This window comes from Clytia hemisphaerica, unplaced genomic scaffold (genome assembly GCF_902728285.1).
Source record: "Clytia hemisphaerica strain Z4C2 unplaced genomic scaffold, Clytia hemisphaerica genome assembly, whole genome shotgun sequence".
Classification (NCBI taxonomy): Eukaryota; Metazoa; Cnidaria; class Hydrozoa; order Leptothecata; family Clytiidae; genus Clytia; species Clytia hemisphaerica.
Genome location: NW_027103510.1, coordinates 1,792,342 through 1,819,398, shown reverse-complemented (window position 1 = coordinate 1,819,398; position 27,057 = coordinate 1,792,342). Strand labels below are relative to the sequence as shown.

Below are 27,057 nucleotides of genomic sequence, written 5' to 3'. Positions count from 1 at the left end.
CTTTTTCACAAATAATTTTTTTGTGAATTTTGATAATCTTAAATGTTAGCAGAAGTTTAAATCTTTACTAATTGCTACCTGGGTGGCTGATTTTTGCTTTATGGAGATTCTCCGATTTTCCTTCTACAAATTGGGGTGAACATCTGTGTGTGCAACAACACATTGAATTCTAAGCACTGAAGGGCTAAAAGACCTCTTCTAGATGGGAAATGAAGCCACATATTTCCCATCCGAAATGCGAGACTCGCGTGGCTTTCACACAAATACCGGATTGAAAGTAAAATTCATCACCAGATTTTGAAAAATTTGCCAAGTGAAAATAAAATAAGCGCTTAATTCGATACGCCATCATTCTAGATGCGGCGCAAAGCTTCACTTTTCTTTGCTTAGGATAGGTTGCAGATTCTATTGCCCACTTGGGATTTAACATAGTAAATGTATTGTATGAGAGAAATCACTTTACACCTTAATTTTTAAGCAAAAGTAAAGACAGGATAAGACTTCACTGTGGATTTGAAACTAAAACAATGACGCTATTAACAAAAATAATTTGATTTGGGAGTTACAAGATTTTCAAAAGAAGATCCTTTTTGACCCAGTGTTTGAATTTGCTTAAAAATTAGGAAGCCTTTTGACGCTAATTACCTGTGTCTACGACCTTAGCACGCTCTAATTTGAACGTCTTTAGTATGTCAGGTTTTGAACTCATAAAGGGAAGCTATAAGGTTCTCTGGCAAACTTATCATAGAAATATCCGGCTCTGTTCGGTGTAAGTTACTTGGAATCACAATGAACATCATTTCGACACCTAGGTATTTACAAACAAACTGTCTCATTGGCTTTAAAAAAACCCGAAAGGGTTTCAAGTTAAATCTCTATTGTTTCCAACCTTGAAAACATTAACCGCTGTTATTCATCTACACTCATTTTGTTTTATAAGCATAACGTTTATAAGCATACTGAAGCTCAAATTTCTAGAAAAATTAAGCATATGCTAAGCATGCCTTGAGGCTCAGCCAAAGAAATTTTTAGAATCATAATTACCAAAACTTCAGAAAATAACAGAAGAAAGAATATATCATATATCATATGGTAAACATTCGAAAACAATAGAATGTCTTCATTTCTCTCAAGATTAAAGAGAGGGGAAAATGCGCGAAAAATCTTACCCCCCCCCTTCATAATTTTTTTACCAAGCATAGGGTTAAGCATAGTCGAGGCTCAAAATTGAGCTTTACTTAAGCATATTGAGCTTCAGCCGAAATTTAGCGTATGCTTATAAAACAAAATGAGTGTATGTCCTTTCCTGTAGCCAAAGGGACATTCTTGCTATTGCTAGATAAGCATCATTCTGATGATGTAGTGTTCGATTACGTCATTTATAAAATCAATCAAAAATTCCTGTAATGGTTTCAAGGAAGAAAAATTTTATTGAGGAAATACTTTTAATCGAACAAGTCAACAGTCAGACTCTAAGAGAAGAGGAAGCGATAGGAAAGCTTATAATTTGTTTATAAAGATTCGAGTAATTCGATGAGCGAAATTTCTTGGCGACTTTATTTGCTTCTCATTTTTAAGGATCAAATAATAGTTTTTTAGAAGAGGTCATTTTTCCCAGAAAATAACATCGTGTAGAGAATAACATTTGAAGATATTCCCATACGGGTTCCCTTTACGCTTTGAAAGTAACTTTTGTCCATGCCTCCACGTTTCAAACTTTTCTGATACTCCCCGCATGGCACGAATTCACTCTACAGGCCATGGCTCCGTAAGAGAATCTGCCAAGGTTTTAATCCCATTTGGGATGAATACTATATTGACCTTTTGAGCGTGCTGATTGGCTCAAAATTGCACCAAAATCAACTGTTAATAAATAGTACATACATAAACATAAGAACCCAGTCACTTTCGCTTTCGCTTTCAAGAAAAAGTTGACGCGCTTCTGAATGTTTTGGCTGAGCAACCAAACCATAACCCTTTGAATAAGAACGGGGTATGCGTCAGAATGGACGATCTGTTATCAGATTAAGTTTCAACCATGTAAAGGGCTAGAAATTTACGAAGATCTGTTTTCGAGTTAAAAAAAACTAAACTCAGGAAAGATTGTTGTCCATGATTTCCGTTGTTTTACTCCATTCCACTCCATTCCGTCTGGTGTCATAAATATTCTGTAGATTTTTTGTTAGAAGAATTTTAATCACATCTTTAAAAACGAGAATACAATAAAAAAAGAGCGCGCGCTTCGATACGGGAAAAGATCTAAAGTAATTAGAATTTTTTATTGTTTGTACTAGATTAGCCGTTCAGATTAGAAAAGTTCATTTTTAGTTTTCTTTTGTATTGTCTGTCTCTCTATCTCGTGAATCGTTGTTTTTTTATTCAAATAGGTGATCGAAACAAAAAATATTCATAATGAATAGTAAACCTTGGCGAGGAGGTCGAGGTTCAAGAAGGATGTCTACTGAGGATTCGACTGAGGATTTGATCTCCAAACAGAATGATAGTGGTGATAGACAACGTTTAAATATTGATGATAATGATACATCTATTGATATCAAAATCCCAAGAGACAATACGTATAATCGACCGTGGCGTAAGAAAACCGTTAACGTATCGTTCCTGGTTTTATCGATTGTGTTTTTATTAATAGCCGTTGTGTTTATATGTTTATATTTCCATCAAAAAGATTTATTAGACTTTTACAAGAATAAGGAGAAGTCGTCGTCGTCGCACGTTAAGCCGACGCATGCACCGAACTGTACGGACAATGTTTGCGTGACGCCGGGCTGCGTTGAAGCGGCTGCTTTTATGCAGGCTGCCATGGACACTACGATAAATCCGTGTGACGATTTTTATTTATATTCTTGCGCCGGATGGATAAAACGTAACCCGATTCCGGACGGCGAGTCGGCTTGGGATACGATATCGGTGGTAATGAAGCGTAACCAACGTATACTTAAAGACATTTTAGAAGATCCACGCGTTAAGAAGGCGACAGACGTTACTAGCGTTGCCGAACACAACGCATATAAAATCTTCCGTAGCTGTAAGAACTTGAAACGTATAAATAAACAGGGTATACAGCCTCTCGTATCTCTAATGAACGACGTTACAAATTTCGTCACGCTAAACTCTACAGACACGTTACGGCATAAGACTTTGATGAGTTTGTTCACAACCCTTTACAAACAAACTCGTATGCAACCGTTCTTCAGTATCTCAGTCGGTCATGATGATAAAGACTCTTCCAAAAATATTTTACAGGTAATTAACATTTTGGTAAAAATCTACTTTGTCTAAACAGTCGTAAAAGGCTTTATCTTAGAAAAAGGTCTTTCAAAATACTTTAATCCTAATTTTACTGCTTTTGGGTATTTTCACCACTTCACCAAGAGCTGTACAACTTTCCATTATAACGTTTGTTCTAATAATAATACTTACGTTTTGGCTTTAATTTTGGACTTGCCAATCTTTTTGAACTTTTGAGAACTTAATCAACCATTGTTTCTCTTAAACCTTCGAGGATCTTATAGCTTGCGATCTGTGCAATTTTTAAAGTCGAAAAATTTCTCTCTCTCTTAATAGTTTTACCAATCTGGTATCACAATGGCGCCTTACATTTATGACGAAAAAACGAACCAAAGTAAACAGATCGTTGAAGAATCCATCAAATATATGGTAGCATTGGGATCAAAGATTGATCATGATTTCGCGACGGTGGAAGAACTCCGCGAGATGGCCAACGATGTGTATGAATTTGAGAAGAGCTTGAAACAGGTAAGATTTGTTTATTTTGCATCGAAATTTTGATTTTCTCTGACATTGGCCTATATATTCTTTTTAGTAATTTATGAGTATCGTCCCTAGGGTAGTTCTCCGCTCCGCTTCATATTGCTAAGCCTAATGATTCACTACACTGGGAATCATGTCTGCACCCAATAGCATTTCATCGAGTCTCTATAGGAAATTGTTTTTCTGTTAGAATCGTCCCTAGGGTAGTTCTCCGTTCCGCTTCATATTGCTAAGCCTAATGATTCACTACACTGGGAATCATGTTTGCATCCAATAGCATTTCATCGAGTCTCTATAGGAAATTGTTTTTCTGTGAGCATCGTACCTAGGGTAGTCCTCCGTTTTGCTTCATAATCTTAAACTTGCTGAAGCACTACATTGGGAGTCATGTTAGCATTTCTACGAGTCTCTACAGAAAATTGTATTTTTCCCATATCATAGTTGTTGACTTTGCAAAGTTGTTTTGTCGAAGGTGTACAGTATCATTATCTCGTAATTAGTATGCTAAATAGAACGGATTATCCTTCGTTCATCTGCGAGGAGTCTGTCAGCTCATCCCTTCAAATTGTCAGGTTGTCTAAAATCGTTGTTTACGCGTTTATGAGAATATACAGCTGGTGCTCTCTAATTCGACATTCATAATTCGATACGCTCCATAATTCCCCTTAAAAATCAAATCAGAGAGCGTCAACTATGTTATTTTACTTAAGCCGTGACACATTCTGCTTTTTAAAGTGACTTGCTGCTCGCATGCGGCATCTATAAAGAGGAATAGGCCCCTAGTCAGCCCTGTTTTTATCAAATTCAATGTTCTTTTACAATGGTTAATAAGAGAGTTCTGTAAACTGGAGGTGCTATCAGTCATAACTTAGGCTGGAAATCACCACTTTTTTTAGTGTCAAAAACATGAAACTTTCGTTAACTCTGCTTGTAGAAACTTGGCTCGGCTCCTGGATATAAATATCACTTTGCACTGGAATACTAGACATCAATCAAAGTTACATAGCGCAACCCTCCCCCCAAATGTCACCCAAAAAATTACAAACGTAAACTGGGAGCTAAAATACAGCCAAATATTTGGGTGGGGGGCTGGAATTTTAATGGCAAGGCTGGGGCTGACTATTTCTTCTATTATTTTTCTTTATATTACCACATTTTTATCCAAAAACCTTTCATTTTACAGTCTATTAATTCTGTTTGTTTTCACTTATGTCTACCATTTTGAATTAACTATTATAGTCAATAGAATATAAATGTGATTTTCCTAAAAACGATATTAAATCAACACATGTTTTATACTAGATATAGGACTGGAGCTGCTTAAAAAACTTTTAATATTTGGGGGACCTAAATCTTTGCGGGGGTCCTATTTTTTTGCCTGGGGCCTAGACATGGGGTGACCCTATGAAGTTAAATATTCTTGTTAAGCATTTCATGTACAACATTTAACTCCGTTGTCAGTGACATTATGTACATAGAGACAAATTATGAGATCACAAGCTGACTCATCCGTCAATCAAAAGACAGTGATAAGCATCTCAAATACCTTCCTTTATCACGTCTCATTAAGAGTAATTAAGACTTATTAAGCCTGATTAATGATGTGCCATATGAATTCACTATAAATATATCTAGTAGTTCTGGAAATAAGTATTTCTTTAACTGGGAAGGCTATTTTTAACGTGTTTTCATATTTTAAATTAACTTTGTCAGAGACCCTCCTTTTTTCGAGTAAACAACCTTTTTTAATCTTTTGGCTGAAATTTCATTAATTCCGAGTGTATAGGTCCTTCATTTCGACTATTTGTGTACATAAAATAGTGCCACGCGACCCCTTCTTTTTAAGATCGCGTCGAGAATACCTTTGATCCCTTTTTGTAAAACTACGGACTTTTATATTATGAAAGAATTTTCCCACCGGCCTTGAAACGAGGAAGTGTCTGAGAACGTTTGTGCAATTTTGAAAAGATTGAAAAGAGCTCAAAAATTAAATTCAAATGCAATTAACTGCCCATTGAAAACAGACATAGAATTAATACACAAATCATAAAATGAATATTATGATCCTCCTACTTCCATTTTGTTTCGAGATTTCTTCAATTTCATTTTCAACAAATCTTTCTACAGATATACGTTCCACCTGAGAAATTGGTGACCATCGACCAAATGTATCATAAAACGACACTCAAGGAGTTACAAAAGATTTCCTCGGATAAGGTAAAGATCCTTTAAATCTGGCCTAGTTTGCTCTTATTTGTTGGACAGTGAAATTCACATAATGATAAAAAGGAGCTGTGATCCAATTCTGTTAAAGTAGTATTTTTTACTTTTCATGTTTCGATTGATCATTTTCAGATGCTATTTCTATTTTCTGTTGTTTTCAAAAAGGGTAGATTTGTTGCAATTTAACGTCATGTTAACTTTTTGTTCATTTTCTTCAGATCAACTGGTTAGACTACGTGAAATACATGTATCGTGATACAGGTGTCAAAATTACGGAAGACGAACCTATAGTTGTCTACCATCTTGACTATTTCAAACGTTTGAAGAATTTCACTGATAACATCGACTTAAAGTAAGTAAAGAGTGAAGTTTTAATTGTTTTTATTTGAGGAAGGTATTAAGTAAAGTTTGTGACCGCAGTCCGGAGACGACCCGAAGGCTCCACTTTCGATAGCTATCTACCCGAAGGTAGGGGAGGGCGCCACTCTTTCTCCCTGGATTGCTCCACCTACCCTTGATCCTTCTCTTAATTGCTGAGCATCAAGCAGAGAGGCATCAAGTACCATTTTGGGAATTTTTTGTATGACCCGGCTGGGGATTGAACCCACAACCTTGCGCATTATAGTTAGATACTCTACCATTGCACTACGGTCACCAAGGTATTGCCATACCACATATCTCAATACTTTTTATGATCGGTTCCGACGGAACCCTGGCTCGTTTAAAATCGCTTACTTTTAATTAAAGAAAGAGCATAGTAATATCTTGATATCGATCAAGTTTTAACAAAGTCTAAATCATTTTCTCAATTATTGGAAGGCCATGTTTTGACTCAACCTTTTTGTTGGCTTAAATTGACGGGTTCTGATTTTTTCGACCATGGCTTATAAGTCCAAGTTTCGATCTAGTGCATACTTTTTCTGATGAAACATTTCCGACAAAATTAGTTAAAGCCATCCGCCATTTAAAAAACATTGATTATTAGCTAGGACCTAATCTTTTAGTACGGGATTAAGATCTCTCAGCCTTAACGAGATATTAATTAGTTTAATGGTGATTAGCAGCTACTGCTCAAAAATGAGTTGTTTGATTGATTTCTTAAGTGCCTCCTTCACATACTTTCCTGATGTTATCGAAAGTCGTAACAAAATTCCCTGCTAGATGATCAATCTCAAAATGAATTATTTACGGCGCTAGTACGTAAGGAAAACTAGAGAACATTATTCTACAAATTTGATATTATCACGTAACATGTATCGCATAGACTCTTGCGGTCGATAGCTCAAGGACCGTGGCTTCACTTGGCAAGTGGTAAGGCAATTTCCCTGGAAATAAGAACAGCTGAGAACAATTTCAAAGTGTCAAAAAATAAGAACATCCTATCATCAAAAATTTACTAGCATAAAGCTTATAGGCTCGTTTTAATAATCGGTAAATAATGATGACAATGTGCAACAAGACTTGAACTTCAAACTACTAACAGTGAATAACCCCAGTTTTGATCGTAACTTAATCCGTAATTTAATCTCGAATGGAAAAACTGTTTGTGCCGACATACCGTATATAGAAGAAGGGGTTATGCTTTCTAAGATGGGTTGTCTGTGTATTAAAAATAACGCTTTCTCAAAACGAGAATCCATATAAAGAATTCCTTTTTCAAGACTATGCTATCCACAACAGGATTAGATTAGAAATTTTTTAATTCTTTCAAAATATTTTGAATTAAAACCTAAAAAGTTGACAATTTCGTAATCTTTTATTGATATAAGTAAACCGTCACACGAACGCCATGTTTATTTGTTTTTGTTTCCTTCTGTTAACTTTGCCGACCGACGGGACTGACTCAACGGTTGACTGACATTAGACCCTACATTTTTAAAAGACGCATTCAGAATGGGTCCAAATGTCAGATATACACCCCAAATAATTCATCCCCTTGTAATGTATTTCAATATAAAAATAATAAGCTCAATGTTATCAATATGTTCAATATGTCGTCTTTTTCATAAATGATGGTAATTGAAATTGGGTATAAAGCAAAAAAATAACTCGCAAGTAGCTTTAAAGAAACAGAAGTGAAGCAAGATGGAGATCCAGGGAGAGCTAAAATTCTAACGCTGCTATTTCCCCATCGGACCCATCAATACGTTAAAACCAATCATGAAAACGAAATACCCTTCGTTGCGTTAGGCTGCTTGCATCCACTAACGGATTGGTACTCCTTATACTACCTGCGGCTTTGTAGAGGTCTGCAATTCAGACTATCATTACGTCAGTTGATTATTCTAATTTTCAAAAGAATGTCTTCTGTTTCAAAATTACTTATGTAGACCATTAATTTAAAGAATTGCAATTATGCCTCCAGGTTGCATGTCTATTTTTCCTGGTCTTTCTTTACAGGACCGTCAACAACTATGTAGTGTTCCACGTACTCAGTGCCTACTCTTCATTCCTCACGGAAGATATAATCGCGCTACGAAAGAACCTCACAATCGCGTCACGAGGGACGTACAAAAAGTTGGAACGGTGGAAACGTTGCGTATCTGTAACCGACTCAGCTGTAGGCTTTGCTTTGGGGTCGCTGTTCGTGAAAAAGAGTTTCAAGGACGATAGTCATGACATGGTATGTAATATTAGTCGAAAAGCATTATGTGTAGTCAGGACTGATTGTGCCATAATTCATTATATTCATAACGTAATGTTTTCTACGGGCCAGTGGTGGCAAATCTAAGCTTTAGAAAATTGTTTAAAATTTGTCACTACTGGCAAAACTGGGATGTTTCCGTAGAAAACATGACGTCATGAATATCATTAAAGTAATCCAGCTAATTGAAATATGTTGTTTGACCTGATTACCCATGATTCATTGCGACCGTGAAATGGTCTATCTTTCTCTGATTTATGCTATCTGTTTTCTTTCTTTTTCAAATATATTTGTGTATAATATACATAATATAATATAAGGCCCTATACGTAGAAAGCTTCAAACTGGGCTCCCAATGGACTCAAAGTTCATCGGATTTTTAGAAGTTTTAAACTGAAAAACTGAGATTCTTGATCAAGAATTATAGAATTTTAATCGTCCCAGATTCTAGCCTGTTTATATAATAGCCTTCACATACAGTTTGGAAATGACTTATAGCTGACTATCTATAATTCGATCTTCAGGGGAACGAAATTACAGAGAGTGATTTAAACCTCATTTTAAAGTGAGGGGACCAATATTTTAGTTCGAATTACAGAAAAATTCGAATAATGAAGATTTGAATTACGGAGGGTTGACTGACTATATTTCAAACGACTCCCTTTAAGGCGTTCGATCTTGTGGAGCGCGTACGGAAATCGTTCATCGACGGCTTAAAAGACATCAACTGGATGGACGACATCACCAAAATGTCAGCACAACACAAAGCAGAAGCCATCATTCAGAAGATTGGATATCCAGAGTATATTTTAAAGCCCAAGGAATTAGATGAATCGTATAAAGGGGTAAATGAATGAATTAGTTATTTTTCTAAGATTATTTTAACCATAAAACTATTCAAGTCAGATAATTATCAGTTGGGAATATTTCACAGGGAAAGATTTTCGTTCAATCCTTTATTTCTCGCAATATTTCCATAGCTTTATTTCTTTGATATGTGGTTAGCGTGTAATCAAGCCCTACAAATTTTAGTTGGTTGATTAGCTGGCTGCTGGTACTGCACGTTAGCAATCGGTCATTTTATTTTGTTTTAAGCCTTAATTGATTTTTATTTAATGGTTAACTTTTAATTTTTGCCATTTGACTTGATTTTCCCGAGATGGTTTGTAAACCACTGTGCGGATGTTCTCCCGTTTTCCGCATTTTAATCTAACCTGGTGATTCTCTTTTCTAGCTGGATTTCAGTGAAACAGACTATTTCCTGAACGTTTTGACCGATCAGCGATGGAGCATTCATAATTCGTTAACGCAATTACGTAAGCCAGTCGACGTAAGGAAATGGTACATGACGCCGCCCACCGTTAACGCCTACTATGAACCAACTGAAAACGAGATAGGTTTGTTTTATTACTATCAATACCTTCTGGACCTTTCAGATTCGTCCATTACGCCATTCATATAATACGTTCGCAGTGAGGCAAAAGCGTACGTCTATTATTCGAATGACGTCATTTTTCTCTGCGTTCAAGGGGTAGATGTCAAATGTTTGGATAGTTTTTACGTACGTACCATATCGATGACCCCGCCAGGAAAACAATTATGCCCATGATGATAAGTTCATTTTTGGAAGGTCGCCACTTTCTAGAGTTCTACAAGAAGTTGAATTTTGCTTTTGTGATGATAATCAAAGTGAGGTTTTGATTTTGTTATACTTACAGTTGACGCTCACTAATTCGACTTTCAAGGGGAATTGATTTTCATCCAATAAAGAAGCATATTGAATAGTAGGGCGTCGTTCATGAGAGTTTCTTGTTGACGGTGACTTTCCGACATCGAGTTAAAGAGTGTCAATTGTATCCTTTTTGTTAACAAACAATACTTTTGTTGATTTAGTATTTCCAGCTGGCATCCTTCAGCCACCATACTTCCAATCGAACTATCCGAAATCTGTTAACTTTGGTATGATGGGGTCTATCATCGGACACGAAATCACTCACGGCTTTGACAACAATGGTAAGATTAAACGACTTACAGAGTGCCTTTTACAAAAATTATCTGAAGTACGATCTTCTATAACTTTTGATGTGAGAAATCTTCATCTCGGAACTTTACTGTCAACAATTTTCTTACATGTTTTCATATCTTCACATCAGCAGTGGTCTCTGATGAACAGGAACAGTTCTAGGGTTTGGAAAATAAAATCTAAGGCTGGAAATTACGGATGATTAAAAAGCGCTTCTGGTGAATTTATATGAATTTAAAGAAAATGGTTTAGCGATCGTGTTTCACTAGAACCTGAAAATTTAGAATCTCTACTCTTAGGTTCCAAATAAGCGCCCCCCCCCCCCGCTTGTTAATTTTTCGAAAATTTTCAACTCCCCCCCCTCCTGGAACTTATTAGGACCTTCCGTTTATTAATTTTTAAGAATATCTTCAGCTGTCAAAATTTTTTCTCTAAATAGCCTAATATATTTATCTTATTTTTGGGTTTTCAGAAGTACAATTTCCAACCCCCCGGCAATTAGGTCCCCCGCCCGTTTTATTAAATCTCGAAAATTTTCCACCCCCCCCCCAGTTTATTCGAACCCCCCCCCCCCCTACCTTCCGTTTATTTGAAACCTAAGAGTAGATACACTGTTAAAAATTGTTCCGTCTCAAACGGATTCCCGTCTGAGTGAAGTATATAAAGAGGCTTTAACGTCTCAAAATTCTGAATAATGTGCATGAGATTTCAAGAGTATGTGCCACTCTGCTGTGTAAAATCCATTTCCAGTCTCGGACGAAAACTCTCGCTTTCACCACTGTAGAGCAGTTTCTCATTTTTTAAAATTTTGTTTCATTAGGACGTCAGTACGATAAGCATGGTAATTTTGTTTCTTCATGGTGGTCAGCTTCGGTCGTTGATGAATATAAAAAGAAAGCCAAATGCTTTGTTGATGAATACTCCAAGTTCAAAGAAGCTGGAAAAAATGTATGATTTTTGATTTTACCGAAAAACAGCCAATTCCGCCAAAACGTATCCGCCATTACGTTTACAATGTACGCCATACCTTTGAAAAAGAATTCTCCTGTGCATACCTTATAGACATGAACAGACTAAATACATTCTTAATGGGTTTGATTTTAAAGAATAAGTTTTTTAGTACGTGGTCAAAAAAATTAGAATTGATACTTTGTTTTTGAATTTCTGGACGGAAGAGATTTTATATGTGACTGTATGTTTTTGTTATTATTTGCAGATCAGAGGTAATGAAACGTTAGGTGAGAATATTGCTGATAACGGTGGTTTGAAAGCCGCTTATAGGGTGAGTAGAATTTCCCGAGGACAGACATGATTTTTTCAAACATGTCTATGATGAAAAGTCTCGATTCCAATAACTTGTACACGAGCAACTTGAAACATTGAAATAGTGAAAGAGAGAATCAGTAGGCTTTCAAGAATTAGAAAGTCCAAGGCGAACTCGAGATTAGACTGTGTTTCGCAACCACGAACACATTTCTAGTAAAGAAGCTCAATTTATGGCGAGTCAACTGTACTCCCACTCGAGAAACATTCCCCTTTTCTAACCATCCAATAGAAAAGCTGAATAGCGTTTCGTAGTGCAATCCGTTTTGTATTTGCCACTCTTGGCTACTTTTGGATATTGATATCTTTTTATATATTTCAATTTTCCAATTCTGTTTAGGCTTACAAAGAGTACACTCGTTCAAGTGGTGACGAGAAAAGATTACCTGGTGTTAACCTGAACAACGACCAAGCCTTCTTCGTCTCTTTTGCTCAGGTAAGGCCCAACTTATTTCAATCTGTTGTTAGGTTTTAATTCAGACATTGTTGATTTAATTTTATAAAAGCTGGAATTTGGTTGTAATGTACCCTTTTACCAGGATTTTGATATTTTTTATTATTTACTACCCCATAAGGCCACTTGAGACTTTGAGAGCCTGGGTGCGGGCCAAGACAAAGTAAACATTTTTTACCGGGTTATTTTACTACACTACTGGCACCAGTGTAAGTTTAAAGCTGTTATAAAAAAAGATTTTTAGACTAGCTAGCCTCAGTCTTAAAGAAAGCTCTCTAAAGCCTTCCATATGGCGAGTCAAAAATAAATAGAATCTCTCTTCTCTCTTTTAGTCGTGGTGCACAGAAGAATTGAACCAAGTTCTCATTCATCAAGTCGAAACTGATGTTCATAGTCCGGCTATCGAGAGGTAAGGGGTTTATGATCATTTTCAAACCAATCGTCATAATTTTAGAACCCTTATGAGATCATCATAAATCGCAATTATGATCAGAACTTAAGTTGAAATTCTCAAATTTGGAATTGGTCTAGAAAACATTCACCTGTTGCAATGCAAGTTTTCAAAATTGAGATGAGTTGCTTTCTTTTAATGTGATTAGATTCTGCGAGATCAAATTTTGCATTTTTGCGAGATTTTTTAATTTGGACGATTCTTTGATATGACGGATTTTTGACCTTACAAAAGTAAACTCAGATGAAAGACCTTATCTTATAAAGTATAACCATTTCTAAGATATGAATGAATATGGGAACACCAGTAATGTATGTCGATGGGTATCCCTTTTTAGTGGCTATTGATTATCATTTAAACTAAATTATAATTTATTTTCATAGGGTGAGAGGTTCGGTACAAAACAACCGCGACTTTGCAAGAGTATTTAATTGTCCAGTCGGTTCACATATGAATCCGAAAGAGAAATGTGAAATATGGTAAAGAATTGTCGATGTTGATGGTCAGAGTAAACAGGATGAGTTGTTTTTCAAAGAATCATTTTTCGATGGTAATACCTACCCTCGGCGGGAATTTTGAGTTCCGTGATACATCTACCAATCGTCACGTTTTAATGGCAAAAACCTTATGGGAAAGAAATAAGAAGAAATTATGGCGAATTCGGTGAATTCGGCGAATTGAGTCATTCGACAAATTAATTATTTTTCAAAATGGTTCAGATTTTCCCTAAAAACACTCTTTTTTTTTTCAGATAAAATTTTTACAAAATGACGGGTCCTTTGCCAAAAGGAAAAATTTCCTTAATTTTTAAAAAATCAATTCTAAATTGTGCGAAAATTTGCGAATAGGCCAAATCGCCGAAATTTTATCTCTATAATTCGCGCAAATACAACAGCATCATAAAAATTTGAGCTGGTTAAACTCGAACTCAGTCCTTTTCCAGATTTTGATTGAATTGGTGTTCTATATGCAGATATGTAATGAAATAAGCGTAAATGTAACAAAACGATGTTTGTTTTGAAACTCATCATACAACAAAAATTAGTTGACGCCCGCCAAACAAAATTAGAATTAGAATTCTTCTTTGAGAAATGAGAAGAACCAAGTTCATTGATCCAAAGAAAATTGAATATTGGCAACCAGAGAAAGAAGAATCCGCATGGACAGTGCTGTCTATCTTTTTGATTTTGGTGACAGGTTCGGGCTGCCCTACAATCTGTGACTAAATATTGTGGTAAGAATCCCCCCTAGTATCAATGTTGATGGGTGGAAAGGCTGCCACCAGTCCTAGAAAAAGCTCACATCAACACTGATATTAGGGGGAAGGGAGTTGTTCAAGAAATTGCCACATTTTTTGTCACTGATTGTAGATGCTAAAACTGAACAAACATTTTGTAAATATTTATGACAATTTATATCAGAGTTTTTATTGTACCCTCATATGGTCTATACTCCAGAGAGAATATATGATTTACTACTTTTATATAAGAATAGTGGGTTTTTAAAACTTGTATGAGAGATTTTAGACCCTTGATCATTGATTTCAGAATTTTACTGCCTTTCAATATTCATGTAAGTAAACCGTTTATATTAAGTTTTATTTATTGAATCTTTTTGAAACCGAGGCCAACTATGATATTTATGCTTGATAAGAAATATTTTATGGTAAGGAAAAAGAAGAAGGAATTTAAATCCCATGTTCTTCTGACTGGAGTAGACTCTAATAACCGTAGTTCAGTTCAGTTCGTTTGTACAGAAATATGATAAAACGTATATTGTGTGTTATTTTGTAAGTAAATGTTGTTTTTATTTTCATAAATTCTTTTTTTATTTCCATTCATTATTTTTCACCTTTTATGATACAGTAATACGACTACGCCCTCCAATTTACCTACACAGATAATTTTTTTCTCCGATGATTCGAGAACGGTTCGAGGATCCTTTCAGTTTTAAAGAACAACTTTTATTCAGTCTACTTGCTATTGCAACAAAACTATGAAGACTCGCTAGGCGGACACTTCATTAACAGCGAGCGAACCCCCATGGAATAACAAAATGCTGCTTTTTCCCAAAACTTTCCAAAAAACGAATAATTTATTATTCTCAAATGTTTTTTTCGTAAATACACCTTATCTTTTCGTAGATGAAAGAAAAGTACCTTTGCCAGTGGCATATTCCTGCTTCTCGCCTTTTTGCCCAAGAACCGCTACCTCCAGCTTATTTGTAAAGCTCTTTTCGCGATATTCAAAATACCTGTTTTTAAGGGCCTCTTAGGAAACCTTTTTGGGGAAAATTTTGGAATTTCAGTCCCATTCACGTTCACTTTTTTTCAAAAAACGACTCCCACGTAGGGCCTATTTTTCAAACTTCAGCAGCACACCCCTGTCGGTCGGCAAGGGTAGTACCCTGGGCATAAGGCTCATCAGATTTGCAGATTTCCTTATAAGCAAAACATATGCATATAAGCCAGTCTGAAATATTTCAATGATTTTAAGTCAATGATTTTTTCTGTTCAAAAGGGTTAGAAGTGATCTTTGAAAAAGACATTCCAAGGCTAGTCAAATTCCACATGCGCCCTAAATCTGAGCGCTGTTTGAATCAAATTTTGGCTCGGGGTTTTCTTTTTCTATAAATAATTATAATTCATAAGCATATGAGCATATGCAATGCCAAATTGTGTTGAAAGCTTAAGCATACACGAGCCTGGACAAGGGGCAGACACTTGCTTATAAAAACATGTATTCAGACCGGGGGTACTTAGGCAAAAATGGGTGCTGCTGCTGGGTATGTTCGGACGGTAAGGGTCGGTTTTTTCACCTTTCAAAGTCTCTCCAACGTCCAAGGTCGGAAAAATCAGAAAGTTTTAAAGTACACGCTTTTTTATAAGAATATCAGGGTGAAAATTGGACCCTCTAGGGTGAATTTCACAGAATTTGATAAGAATACAGTCATTTTGTATTTGGTTAACAGAAAAAACTCCAAAACTCTCAAATTTATCATTTATCATGTTTGTAAAAAAGTCAAGTCTAAAAAAGTAGAATACGTTAAGAATATTTCACCCTCAATTTTGGCACTTTCTTAAGAATACTTGACCCTCATTCAAAATACACTATTCTTATAAAAAAGCGGAAAATTCCCGATTTTTAAGATATAGGAATTTTTTTTTGATTTTGAGAGAAAAAATTGTAAAAAAGTCTCACTAAACTAAAGTAAAAAGTTGGTAAAACTCTTTTCAAAAATCGAAGAAAATTGTTCAAAAAAGTCTCTCTAAGGGTCACCTTTTCAGCAAAAAGGTCGGTTTTCGGAGGTCCGTCCCCCGGGGGGGCACTGGGTTTGCGGACTAACGGTATGTGCGGGCCAAAAATTGGCTTTTTAGATTGCACCCTTACAGTGCAGCAAAAATAAGTGAAAATCATACCCTTAGAGTGCATTTTCCCCCAAATTTCCGATCCCTTTCGTGCAAAAAATGGTCAAAATTCTAGCATTTTTGGTCAAAATATCTAGGTTTTTCAAGAATTTTCTGAAATGTCTACCCTTACAGTGCGTCTCTAGTTTTTCCAACCCTTACAGTGCATTTTAAACATATTGGAAAAGGTACCCTTAGGACCCGCACATACCCGTCAGTCCTTTTGCCCAGCTGCCCCCCCCCCCCGGGGTCCGTCCGCACAAACCCCTCATCCGCCAACCCTAATACCCCCCCCGGATTCAGACAAAGGCAAAATGGTCAATCCAATTGTGTCTTCGTGTAGGATTGGAAATATCATCAATTCATAATACACCCACTTTGATCTTCTCAACAACGGTCAGAAAGGCAAGCAGGCAAGCGCAAGGCAAGTCGAGTCGAGTTGGTTTATATTTTATGTTTTTTTTTTAAATAATTTTATTTGTTTCATATAATTATGGTAATGGTAAGTGTACGGAAAATTCTCTTTTCTCACTGTGTATACATGACACAATTTGAGATACTTTTTCGCTTTTTTTCTGAATGTCCATTCCAAACTACTAATAAAAAGTGGCTGGCAGTTAGGGGTCAGTCACAAATCGATTCTAGGTTAGAAGAACGTCAATTGACGTTTTAAAAGCTGGCCCACCCACCCACACCCAAAAACGTCAAACACCTTGATATCCCCGAAAATCGATAAAAACTGCCTTCATTGCTGTTTCGTCAGCCATCTTGATTTTCAATACGGCTCGCATCGTTTATATTTGAAAAAAAAAGAAACGGAGATGATTTCTTAACTTGTTCACAAAATTCCCGTAATTAATTATCTCCGTAGTATGTAGCGACAGAAAGAACGGCCATCTGCAAAAATTCAAGGGCCGTTCGGGCCGTCAAACAAAGAAAAATCATAAACATCGGGCCGTTTGTTTTGGTTTTCAAAACAAACGAAGCGATCAAACAGAAACATGGCGAGAAGTAATATTTGGCATGGAATGAAAAATCGATGTTTCTGAAAAACGTCAACAACCTTTAACCCACCCACCCATATACGTCAATTGACGTTCTTCTAACCTAAAATCGATTTGTGACTGACCCCTTACATCAATTTGATGTAAGGGGTCAGTCACAAAATGCCTTCTTACCTGTCTTTAAAAATATAAATAAAAGTAATCACGGAAAAGGACGCAAAAAAAAAGACATGAGTGTGAGAACAGAGTAATCAAACTCGTTAGAAAAAGTACCATTAGAAGTCATAAAAAATCATCCTGAATAAATGCAATCGAAATTCCAGAGAACTTCATAATTCCCCAAACAACATTACATTACTATGTCAAACTCCCATCACATAAATTTTACAATTACGTCAGAGTAGACTACGCTCGCCACCGAAGAGGTTTATTTGGAAAGGGTAATTATATTTTATTGTTCGCTTCTTTTTTAAAGATTCGCCGGGTTGGAAAAGTATGAATTTCTTTGTACATATTTTACCTACCCCAAATATTTAGGAGGCTGAGTTTTAAACGAATCGTCAAGTTGAAACAAACGATAAATGTATCAAGGTCTGTTTTATTTACCCCCTGGTGACTTAACAAAAGAGACTTAACTCGATGTTACAATCCAATTATTGAAAGTTTGTGTCGGCCTTTTTATAATGAGCGAGACATACGTTCTCTGATTACGCAATTTTCATATTGCCCATGAACCTTTCATGAATCCACATAAATAAAAGTATTCATCTAAAGTGAAGATTACATTTCAAAATAAAACGATTTCCAAACCAACCTAAAGTCAGTGTCTGCCAACTAAAAATTTCTCTGCGGGGTCACTGGAAAGGAGTTACAACTTCAGACTTTAGATTCCAATTCTTGTATAGGCTGCAACTACACTGCCAAATGATCTGTATTACAAACCAGGCGTACCCAATCGATAACATCGATTGTCGATTTAATCTATGTCAATCGATAAAAGTCGTTCGTAATCGATGATCGATCGATTACTAATCGATGGCCAATCGATAGGAACGTAAAATTTTATTATCGATTGGTATCGATTTTCATCCATTAAATTCAATTATTATCGATTATCCATCGATTGAATTCGATTGTTATCGATTAAGATCGATTGCGATCGATTGTGCTAATTTTCTGTATGTATGATCGTTACTCTGTGTACCAGAGTGTATCTCACGATAATATCGTAGTGTACTTTAAGGGAAGAAATTTTCGCGGGAAGAAATTTTCGCGGAATTTAATTTCGCAGTTGAGAGAATTTTCTGTTCATAATATGGCCTATTTTGCCCTAAAAATACCAATTATCGGGTGATTTTTTTAAATCCTGAAAATAGTCGTGTTTCGCGGAATTTAATTTCGCGGATTTGCCGAAAAACCGCGAAAATAAATTCCGTGAAAATTTGTTCCGTGAAAATTTCTTCCCTTAAGGTAGTACGACAATGAATTTTGAAATTATCCATAGAAATTGGGTTTGTGTACAGACTATATGATCGCTTGCAGTGCCAAAAATCATCGTTTTGTCCTTATTCGAGGTTATAATTAGCGTCTTGTTTCCTCAGTGAATCCCGGAATGTGAGAATAAGCTACCCGAAGAGGTATACAAATGTATAAAAGGGGTACCAATTTTTTTAACAAATTAGAACGCTGGGTATTCATTGAGTTCTAGCCCAAAGGGAGAGTCGAGAATCTTGGATGGGAAATGAAACCACTTATTTCCCATCCAAAACGCCCGCGCGTGGTTTTCATACAAACGCCGGATTAAAACTAAAATCTATCGCTAGATTTCAACAAGCGTAGTCCTCTAAAACAAAGGAACCACTAGATATAATCCGTCTTAATGATGAGTTTTGGATGGGAAATAACAAGTGGTTCAATTTATGTTGCCTGAGAAGGGTTTAAGATTCGCCTCTAGCCCTTCGGGCTTGAAACTCAATGAAAGCCCCTGATAATGTGAATTAAGGCTAAAATAAAGGCTAGAGTAAAATGAGGGATTTTCCCGATTGGACCTAGTTTTTTTCAAAAAAACAATACGGGGATTATAAAGGTCACCCACTCAGCATTAATCGACGACCATCGGCCTTAGGGGTCACAAACATAAATTCCGAAATTAAGAAGCGGGGTGGTGGGACCTTAGAATAGAGGGGATAAAATGAGGACTCGAAAAATAAAGCATAGCTGTATCATTATTTTTATGCTGGAGTAAATAATTATTCAGCATGGCTGCCTCTTTAAAAAAAGGTCTATTCAAACGGTGCTAATCTCATCGGTCCGGACTGATTGGTCCGAATACGGAGAGATTCGAATTATCGAAAGCATTCTACGAAGATATCTCTTTACGGTATTTCTTCTCCGACTGAAATTTGATTCAAATTAAAGAGGGATTCAAATAAAAGAATTAGCGAATTAGCGAAAGTGCACTGAAGTATTTAGTTTATAAATTATACGATCTATATGTAATATATATTACACAAGCCTTTAACGCGTACTTAAAACACTTGAATATCGTAATTAATTGTTCTCTAGCTTTTCACGCGTAGCGTCGAAAATAATTATTTATTGCCACGCGTTAAATTAGAAAAACCACGGTAGGGTTGCGTTTTTAGCGAATATAAAGAAATCGATATTAATCGATAACAATCGAAAGCAATCAGCGATTAATCGATAGCAATCGATAACAATCGAATCCAATCGATAAGAACGTAAAGTCTTAGTATCGATTGGCTATCGATTGTTTATCGATTAGTTATCGATCACTATCGATTATTATCGATTAAAATCGATTAATATCGATTGATTTCCCGTATCGATTTCATCGATTGGGTACGCCTGGTACAAAGACTTCCAAATGGGTCCATAAGTTAAGAAAATGAGATTATCATCTAGCACAGGGGTTTTGTTTTTAAAAACAAACTTCAAAATAAAATTGCTAATGAACTTGTTATTTAAAATATCACTTACTTACATAATTTATTCATGATATAACACCCCTTTCTTAAATAAATGGCCTCTTAAAGTCTTTTATGTTTGCCGCAAGAAGGGAGAAAAATTTAATTTGACCCCCGGTTTTTTCTCTCTTTTTCTAGCCATTTCCCGCGTGTTAGTGTAGACACAACTTTAATCCGGGGAAATGAAGCGTTTTCATTGGTCTAAAATCCCGGATGGTCACGTGACCAGAGTTTTTATCCAGGGAAATGCCGTGGCCGCAATGTTTTGCTTTAGCGAGATTGACCATTTTGTTGTTTAGATTTGAGCGGGTGAAATTTCTGTAAAAACCAAAATATGGCTTCGTTGGAATACAGGTTGAAACACTTGTGGCAACTTTGTTGTCATCCTCAGTCCTTTTAGACGAACGCAGTCCTTATGATTTTGAAATATCATATTCGTCAGATTGTATGTTTTCACCCATCCCTTTTGAGATTCAGCGTGTTGGGCAGAAAACAACCACAATCTGATCTCAGGTTATGACAGGGGGCTACTTTGTGGGATGAGGGGTCAGTTTCACGTGTGTTTGCGTAGGTTAAAATGGCAAAATACAAAAATCGATTTTGGCAAATTTTTTTGAAAAATGACCCTACAAGATATCTTTTTATTCCATGAAGCAATTACTTTCAAATAAAAAATATATTGACAATGAATGAGAATGGGTAAGCTTTCTAGAAATCCAAACATAAATTGCTTAGCTTTTACCAAAAAATAGCACTTTAGGATCAGAAACATTCAAAAACCAGCTTTTTCCAATTTTCATCAAGTTACAGGAATTAATTCCTTGTTTGTTTTGATCTGAAATTTTCAGTAGGGGTGGCCAACATGGTTCCCTTGCTCATATTAAGGCGGCCAGGGACGGGGGTAAGAGATATTATCACCCGAAAAAGTGCCTTTTTTTGTCCATTTCTTTTAAATAGATAATCCCAGCCTTTCTATTTCTATTTCTATATATTTATTTGCATAAATTCATTAGAATTACTTTCGCAAATATTTAACAAAAAATTTTTTAGGAAAATAAAAAAATTTAAGTCTATTAAATTAAGTTTATTTAAAATGTACATATAATGGTTAAAATATTAAAATAGTAAATAATAAATAATTGATAAGTAAGTTTAAATAGTAAGTTAAAAATAGTATTTCCAGAAAAACTAACAGTAGTTAGGAATTTAACGAAGGCAAAAATTTGCAAAAGTTTGTCGCGAGGTAGATTATAGACATGACTGGAAATTAGGAAATTAGACAGAAGCTTAAGTGTTTTGTCTTAAGTAATTGAAAAGTGTATATGATTATAATACTTATTTAATAGTCAAAGAGTTTCTAAATTCATCCCTTTCTTTTAAATTTACAATTCCATTGTCCAAGCTATTCCATAGTTTGATAGTAAAAGGAAAAAATGAGTTTTCATAAACTTTAAGTTTTGCATGGATCAAGTTATATCTTACATTAGAAGTCCTTTGTCTTGTTGGTAGTAAAGACTTCTCCATGTATTTAAAGCCATTTACGCAATCAAATAACATTTTCAAACAAGATAAGTCTCTTCGCATTTCAAGAGAATCGAGATTCAATCGTTTAGCCATTGCTGTTGGGCTGTAATGGTATGCCCATTTGTTCTCAATCCATCTACAAGCTTTGCGCTGGACCATTTCGATCTTGCTAGATAACGTTGTGTTGTTATGAGGGCACCAGACAGGGCTAGCATATTCGAGGATTGGGCGGATGAATATTTTGTAGCATTCGAGGGTGGTCTCTTTAAGACATGATTGAAGGTTGCGTTGCAGGAAAAGTCTCACATTGGTAGCTTTAGAGACAATCGTGTTAACGTGGTCTTTCCAATTTAGCTTTTTGTTGATGGTTACCCCTAAGTATTTGGCTTTGCTGACTGTTTCTAGTTTCTCATTGTGAATGAAGTAATCACAGACAGTAGGTTTTACTTTATTTGTTATTCGCAAAACTTTACATTTCTTGGGATGGAATTCCATGGACCAATCGTCTTCCCATTTTTGTAACTTGTCAAGGTCGTTTTGGAGAATAGTGGTGTCGTATAGGCTACGAATGATACGGTGTAGGAGTGAGTCGTCAGCAAATAAAGCAAGTGTGGATTCGATTGTGAGTGGCATATAGTTAATATATATGAGAAAGAGTAATGGGCCCAATACAGATCCCTGTGGTACTCCTGATTCAACTTTTGATTGTGGGGACGTAGATCCTCGGACAACAACACATTGGGTTCTGTTGGATAGAAAGTCAATGATCCACGATAATATTTCATTTCGAATGCCGTAGTGATGTAATTTGATGAGTAGCTTTCTGTGGTTAACTTTATCGAAAGCCTTGCTCAAGTCTAGAAGGACTGAGTCAATCTGTTCACTGTTGTTAAGGGCTTTTGCAAATTTATCAACCGTTGCTAGTAATTGTGTTTCGCATGAGCATTGTTTGCGAAAACCGTGTTGAGCATCACTAAGTGTACCGTCTCGAGATGGGTCATGATATGGCTGAATAGGATGTGCTCCATGATCTTGCAGGAAATAGAAGTGAGGCTGACTGGTTGATAGTTTTCAGCAGTTGATCTGGGTTTGTTTCCTCCTTTGTGAATTGGAATTATCCCTCCTTCAGTGAAGCTTCCTATACCTTTTGTCCTTTAGAAAAACCAAACATATTGGCCTTAATTGTTTGCTTTCACTTCAGTTCCTGTAGCCAGTAGTGTGACCCCCTGTATTTCAAAAAAGTGCCTTTTTTGTCCATTTCTTTTAAATAGATAATCCCAGCCTTATCCCTCCTTCAGTAAAGCCCCCTATACCTTTTGTCCTTGAGAAAAACCAAAAATATTTGCCTTAATTGTTTGCTTTCAGTTCCTGTAGCCAGTAGTATGACCCCCTGTATTTCTATTTTATTTTGCGCGGGTTTTTCAATAGAGATCTCATATGACTCAAATCCCGCATCTTATTGGACTAGAGAAAGCGAAAGTGAAATCGCGCAATCTGATTGGATGAAAAAATTTCCATGTGAACTGACACTAAAATAATTCTCACTCTAAAACAAGATGGCGGTGTGAAAAGCACGTCTTTTGCTTTGGACTAAAGGTTGTAAATTCTGGTTGATTTTAAGGTTTTATCTTATCTTATCTCATTTACTTTAATTAGTAGAGGCTTCTTCAATGTTTAGGGAAGGTAAGTCTATAAAAGTTATTTGTTTTTCGGTGGAAAAAAGTGTTTAAAAAAGCATCTTTTGTGCTCAAGGTTTATTTTTCTTTGCAAATTTTTGTCTATCTTAAATAGATGAACGAGTCTTTTACTGATGGTTATGATTTTTTCACAGAACATAGTAAACTATTCAGGAACTTGGACCTTTTTACAGAATTTCAAAAAATCTGTTAGTTCTGGAGATATATTGAAAAGTTTAGATATCGGTAGTTCGCGTTTGCGTTTCGCGTTCCCAAATCAATAAGGTGATAATTAATATTTTACTTAGAAACTTTAATTCTCTTACCCCCGTCCCACCCCTCCTTGATATGAGCGAGGGAACCATGTTGGCCACCCCTACTGAAAATTTCAGATTAAAACAAACAAGGGAATAAAAAGATATACAGTAGTCAAATCTTGTAGGGTCATTTTTCAAAAATCTTTTGCCAAAATCGATTTTTGCATTTCGCCATTTTACCCTACGCAAACGCATGTGCCATTTTCACAACTATAGGCGCTTTTAATTAGCGCCCCGTCAGCACCTTAAACTGACTACCTAGTTCCCCTCACATGGCATAGGTTGACCAGGGCAAAGATTCATTCACTTGCCAAGTGAACCGCTGCGAGTGGGAATCGAACCTCAGTCGCTTGTGCAGCAACCAAGGTCAAATGACCACTATACCACAGCGCCTTGTGTGGAGGCTAATATGCATAGCCCTTAAATGAATGACCTGGTCGGTCATTAAAATACAAAGTTAAATCAAAACAAAAATGGAAAAGTAGAGCTGCCAGCGGAGCTGCTTACCGTCAACTGCTCTAACTTAGGACTATCTGACAAAACATGGGACGGCAATTTGGCCACCATTTCACCAAACCTCTAAAGTCATTTGATTTGAGTTAATGAACGGCGTATTAAAAAATACATGATTTCTCTTTCGAACCAAGTAGGCTTTTAAATCGAATAATGAAAAAAATCCGTAGTAGAACACACGCGAGTGTCTGGAACAAAGAAGAACAAATTAGTGGCAAAAAAAAAAAAAGTTAAAAAGGGCGCGCTATCAGTGAAAGTTATCGTGACATGTTATGATAGAAAGTTTGATTGATAAACTTGGTGGAAGTATCAAAACAAATTTGTTGTCAAAGAGATTTAACAGTAAGTGAAAATACAGGCCAGATATCAACCAGTCCCATGTTTCGACCAATCGTCCCAAGTTGGAGCAGTTGACGGTAGTTCTTGTGTTCTGAAATTTTGCTGCTTTGATTGGTCAGTCATTTGATGGCTATGCAAGTTTCCCTCCACTGATGCATATTACCTGACACGACGAAAACCTATGCAATTCATGTTTGGATTTCTAGAAAGCTTTACCCATTCATTGTCAATATATTTTTTATTTGAAAGTAATTGCTTCATGGGATAAAAAGATATGGTCAAATCTTGTAGGGTCATTTTTCAAAAAAAAAACTTGCCTAAATCGATCTTGCATTTCGCCATTTTACCCTACGCAAACCAACGTGGTTAAGGCCGATGGAATTGGATGATTTCAAGTTTAGTGTAAGATTCACTTTCCAAATTTGATGTAAGCGAGTTGTCATTATTCTTTATTTTACAACACACACAAAGTTTCATGGAGATTAGGCCTTCAAATGACTCCTAGACTCCAGATTTTTAAATAGACTAGTAGATATGCCCTCCGATGCATCGGAATGGGTCCTACCCACGGTGGAGTAGGAATCACAGCGCAAGCAGACATTGCAACCCTGCAGATGCGAGCTGCCGAGCCATGGTATATACCACGACACTCGAACTACACGGGAGAACGGATGTCCTCGCAGGTGTAGAACCTCCTGAGTGTCACGGCACACCACAATGTCTGAAATATCTACCCATACTCTTGTATCAGAGTTATGGTACCCAATTCCCCTCACATGGCATGGGTTGACCCGGGCGAAGGAGCATTCACTTGCCAAGTGAATCGTAGTGCCACGGTGGGTATCGAACTCGAGCCTCCTGGACAGAAGTCAAGCACGATAACCACTACACCACTACGCCTAATAGACTAGTTAAGGATGCAAATACACGCTTACTGCCCCTTTGAGTAGTGATAAAAGGGTGTAATTGCATCCTTGAAAAATTCTACAATTTTGATAGTTACTGTCAACTGCTCTAACTTGGGACTATCTGACAAATCATGGGATGGCAATTCCACCACCATTTCACCAAACCTCAAAAGTCATTTGATTTGATTCGTATTAAAATATACACGATTTCTCTTTTGCACCAAGTAGGCTTTTAAATTGAAATATGAAAGTTGTTCGGTAGTGGAACACACACAAGTGTCTGGAATGAAGAAGCATAAATTAGTGGTAAAACGATGGAGCGTTTGACGTCCCTCGCACGGCAAGTTACACACTCGTTATTTGTTAATCCCATTGGGCGTTAGGTGGTTAGGCGACGGGCGTTCTGTAATTCTCCAATCGGCGTCTGGTTATTTTGAATGAAAACAAAAAAGTTAAAAAGGGCGCGTTATCAGTGGAAGTTATCGTGACATGTTATGACAGAAAGTATGATTGATAAACTTGGGTGGAGTTATCAAAACAAATTTATTGTCAAAGAGATTTTTAACAGTAAGTGAAAATACAGTCCCATGTTTCGACCAATCGTCCCAAGTTAGAGCAGTTGATGGTATGTATATAATGTGCGTTTACATCTCAGGAATTTCCCAGTGTTATTTTCTTTGTTTTTAAAACTTTGCCTGGGTTTGTTTTCATAATCTTTTACGCAATTCCGCCTGCTTTATTTAAGTTTGAATGTGTGTGAAAAATAGATCATATTTTTCAATTATCTGTTTTCTGTCTACAATATTGCACTCTATTGTTGCGCTATTTTTTAATGATTATGCTATCAAAGTTTGGTGAAAAAGAAATTTTTATTGATTTTTTAATTTAGAACAATCATTGATTTAGAACAATCATGGTTGGAAGTAGACATTTACAGGGAACAATTATCTCAAGAGTGAAATATCTTCTTGATTCTGGTAGTTTGAAGAAAGCACCCATATGGTTTGATGTTGTCAAGAGATTCCCACCGCCAAAACATAGTTTGCTTTCATTTGCTGACACAGTAGATGTAACTGAGGTCCCAAAAATTACATATCAAGAGGACGATGTGAAAAGAAAATTTTATCAAAATTTTGATAGAGCTATTCGAGATCCTGATACTTTATTTAAAGACATTAAAGTTGAAGAAACAAAGACACAACTGTTTATGAGAACTTATACTGAGTTGATAGATGAGGGCAGAAATGAGGATGAAGCAATGGCGGAAGCTCTAGAGAAATTTCAACTCCATTTAGATTCAATTCGAGAACAGAAACAAGAAAAACAAGAAGCTGCTGCACAAAACAAGCAACTTGAGTCTGCTTCTAATGATACTGATTTGAAATCATCTGACTTGTCATTGAATGAATTTTTTGATATTTTCAAACAAAAGTAACATAAAGCTTTTGTGTAGCAATTGGATCATATTTTTTA

General features: G+C 36.2%; 2 protein-coding genes across 2 annotated transcripts; both read left to right on the top strand.

Annotated features, from left to right (window-relative positions):
- The first annotated feature begins 2,375 nt into the window (after positions 1–2,375).
- LOC136799137 (endothelin-converting enzyme homolog) lies at positions 2,376–13,943 on the top strand. Its single transcript, XM_067055830.1, has 13 exons — positions 2,376–3,264; positions 3,586–3,777; positions 5,920–6,009; positions 6,234–6,367; positions 8,416–8,638; positions 9,328–9,504; positions 9,894–10,056; positions 10,553–10,672; positions 11,503–11,630; positions 11,899–11,964; positions 12,346–12,441; positions 12,792–12,868; positions 13,294–13,943. Exons 1-13 carry the CDS (start codon positions 2,413–2,415, stop codon positions 13,391–13,393), a joined length of 2,418 nt encoding a protein of 805 aa, XP_066911931.1. The 5' UTR covers positions 2,376–2,412; the 3' UTR covers positions 13,394–13,943.
- A 12,554-nt stretch (positions 13,944–26,497) lies between these two features.
- Positions 26,498–27,019, top strand: LOC136799044 (small ribosomal subunit protein mS23-like). The gene has a single exon (XM_067055722.1). The coding sequence runs from the start codon at positions 26,498–26,500 to the stop codon at positions 27,017–27,019; it is 522 nt and encodes a 173-aa protein (XP_066911823.1).
- The last annotated feature ends 38 nt before the right edge of the window (positions 27,020–27,057 follow it).

What these genes read in the sequence shown, in the direction of transcription:
- LOC136799137 (XM_067055830.1), top strand. Translation starts at nt 2,413, where the DNA reads ATGAATAGTAAACCTTGGCGAGGAGGTCGAGGTTCAAGAAGGATGTCT. An exon ending in CTTCCAAAAATATTTTACAG is followed by an intron (nt 3,265 to 3,585) that starts GTAATTAACATT and finishes CTCTCTTAATAG; the next exon opens with TTTTACCAATCTGGTATCAC. An exon ending in TCTTCGTCTCTTTTGCTCAG is followed by an intron (nt 12,442 to 12,791) that starts GTAAGGCCCAAC and finishes TCTCTCTTTTAG; the next exon opens with TCGTGGTGCACAGAAGAATT.
- LOC136799044 (XM_067055722.1), top strand. Translation starts at nt 26,498, where the DNA reads ATGGTTGGAAGTAGACATTTACAGGGAACAATTATCTCAAGAGTGAAA.